The sequence below is a fragment of the Terrapene carolina genome, unplaced genomic scaffold, assembly GCF_002925995.2.
Source record: "Terrapene carolina triunguis isolate 2854851 unplaced genomic scaffold, T_m_triunguis-2.0 Scaffold243, whole genome shotgun sequence".
NCBI lineage: Eukaryota > Metazoa > Chordata > Testudines > Emydidae > Terrapene > Terrapene triunguis.
The window spans coordinates 567,972-578,709 of NW_020664594.1; the positions used below are offsets into that span (position 1 = coordinate 567,972).

Below are 10,738 nucleotides of genomic sequence, written 5' to 3' on the forward strand. Positions count from 1 at the left end.
GGTCTGGGGCTTGGTCCTTTGGGTTCAGGAGAACCTTTTTCTTTTACTGGGGTATTGGTTTTCATAACCATTTGTCCCCATAACGAGTGGCACTGGTGGTGATACTGGGAAACTGGAGTGTCTAAGGGAATTGCTTGTGTGACTTGTGGTTTGCCAGTGGGGTGAGACCAAAGTCCTCTTTATCTGGCTGGTTTGGTTTGCCTTAGAGGTGGAAAAGCCCCAGCCTTGGGCTGTAACTGCCCTGTTTGAGCAATTTGTCCTGAGTTGGCACTCTCAGTTGGGTTCCGCCAGAACCGCATCGTCACAGCTTGCCATATCTGTAGCTCAAACAGACTTAAGGTTCTTTTATTGACATATTCCAATGAGGCTTTGAGAACAGTCACCTTCCCCCCTGGCCACCTACCCCCCCCTCATGGGGGGGGGGGTGCGGTTTGGGGTCCGTGAGGGGGGCGTTGCTTTTTTCCTTTTGCCTAACACCTAAAACACGGGTGGATGGAACTTCCCTTCCCTCCTACCTGCAAACTTTAATTAACACACACTTTGAAAACCCCTATAAACTTGGCCTTTATGGGACTATAACCCAACATATGGGTACTATATTGTCACATGCAGACATCAAAAATTGTCATAAAAACAAGACAATTAACCAAAAACTCCAAATAAAAACTTAGGTATTGAAACAAATCACCATCACAACAAGAAGTGTCATGTTTGCAACAGCCCTTATTTCAGCTGATTTAACCCTCAATTTATGGCCAATGTCCCAACAACCCAAAATCAAGAGGTCCTCTGGAACTTCCTGAGTGTGCCCAGACTTACTGAAAATCAACGTAAACAGGCCAGTGAGCTCTTCAGCCAGCGCTTCTAATCGTCTGGAATGCAAATTGTCTGGACCTGCTGATTTTAAAAATACCTAACTTTAGTAGCTGCTGTTTTACATCCTCCTGAGTTACTGTTGGACTGGAAAGTGTTTCCTCCTCATACGATGTGATGACATCATCTGCTTTTTTTCCCCAACTACAGAACAGAAATATTTACTGGACTCTTCTGCCTTTCCTGCATTATTATTGACAGTTCTACCATTTCCATCTAGTAATGGGCCAATACCATTGTCAGGATTCGTTTTGTTCCTTATATACTTTAAAAACCTCCTTATTGTCCTTAGCTCTGTTGGCCATAGATTCCTTCTTGCATCCCTTTGCTCCCCTTATCAGTTTTCTACAATTCCTAGCTTCTGATTTATATTCATTACTATCAATTTCCCCCTTTTCCATTTGTTTTATATAAAATATATTATTTTACAGGGCATTAATTTCCACTTTAAGCCAGGTTGCTTTCTTAACAAATATGACCTTTCTTGATTGTAGCTTTCTGGGCAGCTGTGGTTTGGAGTTTGCATAAAGTTACACTGCCTACTCCCACTGCAAACCACCACCATAATCATCATTTCTCTGTCTCTCAAAGCACTTGAAACTTGAGACAGTTAAGTAAAACTTTACTTTTAGTAATTTCTGTTATTCCTTTAAGTTCTTTTACAGGTAAAATCCTACAGATGGGAACTGAGGAGAGACCGTGCAATGTGTCCAAGGTGACACAAGGTGTCTGTGGTAGGCTAGGAATAGAATCTCAATCGCTTCCCAGTCAAGGGAACAGCCACAAGGCCACTCTTCCTGACCCATCTGGTTCCTTTTCACCAGGTGTGTACATGTCAAGGTTCCCTCTCCACTCTGAACTCTGGGGTACAGATGTGGGGACCCGTATGAAACACTCCCTAAGCTTATATTCCACCAGCTTAGGTTAAAAACTTCCCCAAGGCACAAATCCCTTGTCCCTGGACAGTATCGCTGCCACCACCAAGTGAGTTAGAGAAAGATTCAGGAAAAGGACCACTTGGAGTTCCTGTTTCCCCAAAATATCCCCCCAAGCCCTTTCACCCCCTTTCCTGGGGAGGCTTGAGAATAATATACCAACCAAATAGGTAAATAAGGGAGCACAGACCAGACCCTTGGGTTTTTAGTGTCCTAAAAACCCAATCAGATTCTTAAAAACAGAACTTTATAATAAAGAAAAAAGTAAAAGAAGCATCTCTGTAAAATCAGGATGGAAGGTAATTTTACAGGGTAATGAAATTTAAAACACAGAGGATTCCCCTCTAGGCAAAACTTTAAAGTTACAAAAAAACAGGAATAAACCTCCCTCTTAGCATAGGGAAAATTCACAAGCTAAAACAAAAGATAATCTAAAGCATTTCCTTGCTATTACTTACATCTAAAATTACAGAAATAGTATCATTCAGTAGGAGCTGGATTACTTGCTTGGTCTCTCTCTTTGTCTCAGAGAGAACAACAAAGAGCCCAAACAGCCCCCTCTGCCCCCCCGATTTGAAAGTATCATCTTTCCCCGTTGGTCCTTCTGGTCAGGTGCCAATTAGGTTAATGGAACTGATTAACCCCTTACAGGTAAGTGATTCTGCACCTCTGGCCAGGAGGGATTTGAAGTTACTGCATATATAAAGGTTGTTTTTCCCTATATATATATATATATAAAATATGACAGTACATCTTTCGGGATCGGGAAGATAGTATGATGGTAAATCCTGGGGCTCAGCAAGTGGTGGTGGTGACAGCTACGAAGGTGAAACTCATTAAAATGTAGTAGCACCTTCGTATTGTTGCTCCCTAGTAAGTTGTCAAGTGCTCCCTCCCAAAAAGCTGGCTGTAAACCGAGCATAAACCCTGCCCATTAAAGATAATCAAAGCCAGCATCTGGCGGTCCCATGTATGGGCACTTATTGTAACAATCTCTCAGCCAGTAGCTGTAGCTCACGAGGAACTTGAAACTCACTAATCACAGCTCAGTAAAGGCGTCCAGCTCTTACTTCAAATTTTGGTTTTTTTAATAAACAATTTTTATGGTTACAGGGTGGGAGTGAACTTTCCATCTTTTCCCCAGAATACAGCCCCCTTCACAATAAGACTAACCTTGACACCATGCTGATTGGTGCTCCCTTAACACATTCCTAAGTAGATGGAGCTGTAACTCCCCCAGGTAGTGGGGAGCACAAGTTGTGACAGGTTGTCACCCCCAGGCTGAGACCAAAAATGGAAAAATTCACAATTGGTTGGAAAGAAACAAAACAAAACACCACAACAGTGCTGGGTACAGACTGAGGTTAAGAAGCAAGTTGGAACTTCTAGCATGCACTATCCACACCTGTTACCATTTTAATTATGGAAAAAGTCTTTAACTACGGCTGCTACTAAGAAATTCAGTGACTAATTTTAGGACAGGTTTTAATATGTGTAAAATGTAATAATCATGAATGTAAATAGATAAAAAGAGTGGGGCCTGGGAGTGGGGATATTCTGTAGGAACATCACTTTTTCTAGGCTAAAGAGCAGGATGACGTGGGGTGCTGAATCCGTCCAGTCCCTGGGGAAGGCCGTGGGGATGGACGTTCAGCATCTTACAGGACTGAGCCATTTATTTTTGCCCCCAATTCACGCTTGTTTATCTACAGTTAGTGCCTTGTACATTTCATTGACTTGGCCAATCACTTTCTCCATTTCATTGACTTGGCCAACCACTTGCTCCATTTCATTGACTGCTTGTCGGATTTTAGCTGCCAGCTCCGTTTTTGCGCCATTGTGGAGTTCCACAGAATCCTTTGCTACAAAGATAATATCTAACCCCAGGGTGACACCTGTTAGAATGTGGGTCGCAGCTCCTGCAAATCTTGCAACTTTACCAGCATTAGCCAGGAGCTGCCCAGCTTTGACCATTTTCATGATGTTAAGAACAGCTCGTCCTGCCCCTGAACCTATCTGTGGGATTGCAAACAGTAAAGCAATGTCTCCATAACTTTCCAAGAGTTGTATAGCCTTTTTGATATTTTCCAGCTCAGTCTCACACTCCTGTAAGAGTTTCTCTACTGTCTCCTTCTTGACTTTACTTGCCACTATATCTGTGGTGGTTGCGGCTGCACTGATCAGTCCCCCTGCTGTAGAAACAGCAAGTCCTGTAAGAGAGACTATCAGGGATGCTCCAAATGTAACAGGAATGAGAGCGAGGCCTACGATGGTCGTTATCCCCCCGGCTATTCCCACTGTCCCTCCAGTAACGTTTGCTATTGTCGCTCCTTTGTGGACCCAGTCAATATCATCTGCAGTTTTCTGAAGTTCAGGGCAGTGTCTCTGCAATTTGTCTCTTGCCCTCACTAATGACTGCACCACTTCATTGATCTTCTTCATTCCTGGAAAACTGACAGAAAAGGGAGAAAAATAAAAAAATTAGTCTCCAGGTCTAAAATCCCTGCTCTTGCACCTTCTTGGGCATTCACTTCCATGGGAGCTGCATCCACTTACACCAGGGCTGAGTTTGGTCCTTGGTGACGGGTGAACCTCAGTAGGTTTCATTTGAATAAACACCCAGAGTTTAACTTAGGACCGTAGGAATTGCCACACTGGATCAGATCAATGGCACACTGCAGTTGACGTATTCCGTCTCCAATGGCGACCAGTAACAGATGATTCAAATGAAGGTGAAACCCCACATAAAGGACAATTACGGAATACCAGGCCCAGAGGTTAAGTTGCTGCCTTCTCGCAGCAGGAAGGTTTATATCCCTTTCAGAAGTTTTATCCTATCTAATTTAGTGGTGGATGTTCTCTTCATCCACCATTGGCTGTTAAATTGGAGTTAAGACTGAGGGTATAAACCTAGGAAATCGAGAGGTAAGATTAAAGTTAAAAAATCCAAACAGGGTGAGATCGGGAAATGCTCAGTCAGGGCCCTAAGAATCCTTAACTCTGCCCTGTAGTGATTCTATGAGGAAAGAATGAAATAAACCTAAATGTCTTTAGAAATCAGTTTATTGCAGGGCATCCTTCTAGGGAAGAGTTAAGGCTGTTGGGTGCCTTCCTATCAGAATTCTCCTCCCCGCGTAGGTGCTTATAAGCTGTGATCAAGTCACCTGTGAATCATTTCCAGGGGCGGCTCATGACTTGCTTGACAGATGAGTCACAAATTACAAAATGCCCTGACGTGGTTGTTCAGAGTCTGGTGTCTGGGTTCTGCAGTGATTGGCATCACGTGACCACTGGGGACTGTCAAGCCCGTGGCACTGGGACTACACTGCACCAATGGCAGGAAGAAAACACCCTGTCACTGTCTGGAGTGGCTCCAGGGCGTGAGTCCCAACCCCCGGGCAGACAGCCAGAGACTGTGCAAACCCCAGACTGGGTGTGGGCTCTATACTTAGATCTTAGACGGTATTTGGTCCTGCCATGAGGGCAGGGGACTGGAGTCGATGACCTCTCGAGGTCCCTTCCAGTCCTAGAATCTATGAATCTTACCAACCCAGCGTCAAATGTGAAAACCTTCGATACCATAACACCATGGATTCACAGACAGCTCCCGTGGGCACACCCGTCGGTCTTGCCACCCAGACAAGCCGGCCTCTGTGAGAGATGGTCCCTTACACCAAGAATCACAACAATATTCAGGTTACTCCCAGTCCCAAAGGACCAGGCACTTACCCCAGGCCAATAGCCCCTGAGATCTCACACCAGAGACAACGTTTGTAGCCAATCCTAGAGTAAACTATATGAGGATTTATTAACTAAGCAAAAGAAACAAGTTATTCCAAGGTTACAGCAGGTAACTGTACACACAGATAAGTGTGGTGTTTAGATGCTGCATGTGATTATTGGAACTGGGAGCACTGGCTGTTGGGAGTCTGAAAGGACAGGAAACAGGAAGGAGGGGGGAGGAGTTGAGGAGGCTGGGAGAGTTACAGAGTGTGCAGCTACAGCTTGGAGAAGAGATTTCCACTGTAAATAAAGTTCTGTTGAAGTTTGTTAATACCTTGCCTGGTGGATACAACAATAAGTTACAGTTTTCGGTTTCAAACAGGGACAGAGCTGCTGTGAGATGCCAGCTCTCTCTGGCCTTGGGGCTAACCCAGGCTAATCCTGGGGATCTGTTGCCTGTGCTTAGTAGCTCTTGCCCTGTTCAGTCCAAGCTGCATAAAAATAACTGTCGTCTTGTGAGGCATTTTCACGTTTCTGTTCCCCAGAGTTCAAGCTGATGGGACGTGTCCACGAGCACGAACCTCTCCATGGCTGGGAGGGGGAAGCAATTAGCAAAGCCTTGGGTCCTTAGACATTCCACAATGGCTTGTCTGGAGTCTCTGGGTTTTCTTTTGTTGGGCAGGAGAGAAACTGCCCTGGGGAAACTAGTATTTCTCACTTTACCTCACAGCACAGGATACAGATGTGAGCAGTGAGATTGGTGCAGGCAGCAACTCACAAGCATTCCACAGAGTCTAAACACGAAGCTTCACATCTGTTTTCACAACACTCCCACACAGGTGAGCCGGGCTGGTTTCCAGGTACCTGTTTGTCAGTGTTCAGCTGAGGCCTGGGGCCTTGGCATGAGCTGGCACCTGGTCTGCCAGCGTCACCTCCCACTCTCCAGTGCAGAGGCCTGTTGGCAATCTCGGGTGCTCACCTTTCTCTCACGTTGCAGAGCAGGGGCTCTGGGGCACAGCTCAGAGTTCCTCGCTGGTTCCCACGGCAGGGGTCGCTGCCGCTGCCATGTTCCTCCCGGGGCTGTGAACCGAGGCAGCTCACAGCAGAGCATCCGAGGGTGTAGCTGTGACTGTGCTTGGGGGTAGCGGGACATGGTGAGTGGCGCCTGGTCTGTCTGTGGGTTGTTTGTTTGCTCTCTGGGTACGGACTGTGGCTGGGCCATGGCCCCTGCGTAAGCAGCTGAGGCAGGCCTGTGTGTTGGTGCTTTGGTAAAGGCCACGAGGCTCTAACCCTGGGGCTTTGACCAGCCCAGCTGTCTGACGTCTCTCCGTGGTTAATCGCTCCCTGGTGGGGAGGGGCAGAGCTGGGCAAAGCAGGGAGAGTTGGTGTAAAGAGTCACTTGCTAGGTGAACTCAGGAGCCGCAAAGAGAAGGACATTTCTGAGGGAGTGGGAGAGGCTTTCCTCCCAGGTACAGCTCTACAGGTGATATCCAGCTGGCCAGTGACGGGACAGTGGGGACCTGCAATGGACGTGCCGTGTTCTCTTCCCCGCCTGAAGCCAGAAGGGATTTCCTGTGCACGCTGGTGGCTGTGCGGGAGGAGAAGATTCTTGGGTTGGAGAGGCAAGTGGAGACGCTACAGAGAATCAGAAGCTGAGGCGTTTCCAGACAGCCAGGCCCGGAAACATCAGTCCCCCAGGTTTGAGGGAGAAAGGAGCTGGCCACCATGGCATCGTGGGGGGAGAGGAAGTCGGAGAGGAGGCCTGGCAGTTCATAACCACCAGAGGCAGGAGGTCACAGAGCATTCTGCATGGCTGAGATAGATGAGGATGGGCAGGCTGTGGCCACTGGAGGGAGGAGGACTGGGAGGAATTCACACAGCTAGAAGTTTCCAGTTGGTACCAGATCCTCATCGTGGAAACCGTGGAAGAGACCTCGCAAGATCCAGCTGTTCCAAGGGAATGGAGAGATGTATGTGGGACACGTGAGGATGGCAGCTTGGTGCAACCTGTGTGAAAATCAGGTTTCCCCATAACGAGTTCTCCAACCATCCATGGAAGCCAGACAATTCTTGTTGGGGATTCAGCACTCAGAAGAATGGAGAGAACTTCCTTCGAGGGACAGACGGACCACAGAACAGTGTGCTGCCTTCCCGGAGCCAAGACACGAGATGCCTGGGAAACAAGCAGGAAGAATTGGAAGTCCTGGCACAGTCAAGGAACTATGATGCGATTGGAATAAGAGAGACTTGGTGGGGTAACTCACATGACTGGAGCACTGTCACGGATGGGTATAAACTGTTCAGGAAGGACAGGTACAGGAGGAAAGGTGGAGGAGTTGCACTGTATGTAAGGGAGCGGTATGACTGCTCAGAACTCCAGTATGAAACTGGAGAAAAACCTGTTGAGAGTCTTTGGGTTACGTTTAGAGGCGAGAGGAACAAGGGCGATGTCGTGGTGGGTATCTGCTATAGACCACCAGACCAGGGGGATGAGGTGGACGAGGCTTTCTTCAGACAACTAACTGAAGTTTCCAGATCACAGGCCCTGGTTCTAATGGGGGGACTTCAATCACCCTGACATCTGCGGGGAGAGCAATACAACGGTGCACAGACAATCCAAGAAGTTTTTTGAGAATGTTGGGGACAACTTCTTGGTGCAAGTGCTGGAGGAACCAACTACGGGCCATGCTGCTCTTGACCTGCTGCTCACAAACAGGGAAGAGTTGGTAGGGGAAGTAGAAGTGGGTGGCAACCAGGGCAGCAGTGACCATGAGATGGTCGAGTTCAGGATCCTGACACAAGGAAGAAAGGAGAGCAGCAGAATACGGACCCTGGACTTCAGAAAAGTGACTTTGACTCCCTCAGGGAACTGATGGGCAGGATCCCCTGGGAGAATAACATGAGGGGGAAAGGAGTCCAGGAGAGCTGGCTGTATTTTAAAGAATCCTTAGGGTATGTCTACACTACGGGATTAATCCGAATTTAGATAATTCGAATTTGGGAAACAGGTTGTATAAATTCGATTGTGCGCGGCCACACTAAGCACATTAATTCGGTTTTTAACCACATTAATTCGGTGGTGTGCGGCCACACTACCCCATTAATTTAAACACAGTAATTCGGTGGTGTGCGGCCACACTAACCCTAATTCGAATTAACAAAATCGATTTAGGCGCTACTCCGCTCGTCGAGGTGGAGTACAGAAATCGATTTTAAGTGCCCTTTAATTCGAATTAACTGGCTCTGTAGTGTGGACGGGTGAAGGGTTAATTCGGATTAACGCAGCTAAATCCGAATTAAAGTCGTAGTGTAGACCAGGCCTTATTGAGGGTGCAGGAACAAACCATCCTGATGTGTAGAAAGAATAGCAAATATGGCAGGCGACCAGCGTGGCTTAACAGAGAAATCTTCAGTGAGCTTAAACACAAAAAGGAAGCTTACAAGAAGTGGAAACTTGGACAGATGACTAGGGGGGAGTATAAAAATATTGCTTGAGCATGCAGGGGTGTAATCAGGAAGGCCAAGGCACAATTGGAGTTGCAGCTAGCAAGGGATGTGAAGGGTAACAAGAAGGGTTTCTACAGGTATGTTAGCAACAAGAAAAAGGTCAGGGAAAGTGTGGGACCCTTAATGAATGGGGGAGGCAACCTAGTGACAGAGGATGTGGAAAAAGCTAATGTACTCAATGCTTTTTTTGCCTTTGTCTTCACAGACAAGGGCAGCTCCCAGACTGCTGCACTGGGCAGCACAGTATGGGGAGGAGGTAAGCAGCCCTCAGTGGTGAGAGAACAGGTTAAGGACTATTTAGAAAAGCTGGACATGCACAAGTCCATGGGGCTGGATCTAATGCATCCGAGGGTGCCGAGGGAGTTGGCTGATGTGATTGCAGAGCCATTGGCCATTATCTTTGAAAATTCATGGCGATCGGGGGAGGTCCCGGATGATTGGAAAAAAGGCAAATATAGTGCTGTGACAATGCGATTCTGGCGGAACCCAACTGAGAGTGCCAACTCAGGACAAATTGCTCCAACAGGGCAGTTACAGCCCAAGGCTGGGGTTTTTCCACCTCTAAGGCAAACCAAACCAGCCAGACTAGGAGGACTTCGGTCTCACCCCACTGGCTAACCGCAAGTCTCACAAACAATTTCCTTAGACACTCCAGTTTCCCAGTATCACCACCAGTACCACTCGTTAAGGGGACAAATGGTTATGTAAACCAATACCCCAGTAAAAGAAAAAAGGTTCTCCTGATCCCAAAGGACCAAGCCCCAGACCCAGGTCAATATACAAATCAGATCTTACCCACAAATCACGCTGTTGCCAATCCTTTAGAATCTAAAATCTAAAGGTTTATTCATAAAAGAAAAAAGATAGAGATGAGAGTTAGAATTGGTTAAATGGAATCAATTACATACAGTGATGGCAAAGTTCTTGGTTCAGGCTTGCAGCAGTGATAGAATAAACTGCAGGTTCAAATTAAGTCTCTGGAACATCCCCAGCTGGGATGGGTTGTAGGACTCATGAATGAAATTGTTTTTAATTGTTTACTTTATTAATGTAACTTCATAAGTAAAGTTTTATGAATGAAACAATATTCATTCATAAAACCGGTTACCCCAATAACTGGCTAATTAACAGTTAAGATGCTTGTTAAGAGCCATAGCTGTTCAGTCAGCTGCCTTTGTAAGTTTCACTATCAATCCAATTCCTGCTTAAATCAGTGAGACTTGCACTGTTTCAGTATTGTAATTTCTGTTCACCATTTATTACACTTGCCTACAGTGTAACTTCTGTTCACTGTTTGCCATCCATTATACTTGTCTATATTGTAACTTCTGTTCACTGTTTGCCATATTGTAATTCAAACCCCATTTTAAAATGCTTACTCCATTTTGTAAGGGGTTGCTGCAACCTTCATTTTTGCAAACCCTGCTGTAATCTTATTAGTTTAGTTTAGATGTGTGAATGAGGTATGTATGGATGATGGAATCAACCTCCAGCCCCAGCCTGTCCTGATTAAATAGAGTTCAAACACCAAAGGCTGAAGATGCAGACAAGAGCCCTAACAAAGTAAGAAGAATCCACCCTAAAAAGAAAAGGTACAATAGAAGGAAGATCAAAGCCCGGTCCAAGGCTGAAAGTCATGTCTGCAATTGACGAGTGATCAATCACCAAACCCAGAGGCAGCGTGACACAGCAAGACCTAT

The 10,738-nt window shown here is 46.3% G+C and overlaps 1 protein-coding gene across 1 annotated transcript; it reads right to left on the bottom strand.

Moving 5' to 3' along the window:
• Positions 1–3,500: 3,500 nt before the first annotated feature.
• Positions 3,501–4,250, bottom strand: LOC112105888 (apolipoprotein L1-like). Its single transcript, XM_024198878.1, has one exon. The coding sequence runs from the start codon at positions 4,248–4,250 to the stop codon at positions 3,501–3,503; it is 750 nt and encodes a 249-aa protein (XP_024054646.1).
• Positions 4,251–10,738: the final 6,488 nt, after the last annotated feature.

Bases quoted from the DNA above. Each gene is read 5' to 3' on its own strand.
- LOC112105888 (XM_024198878.1), bottom strand. From the start codon at position 4,250: ATGAAGAAGATCAATGAAGTGGTGCAGTCATTAGTGAGGGCAAGAGAC.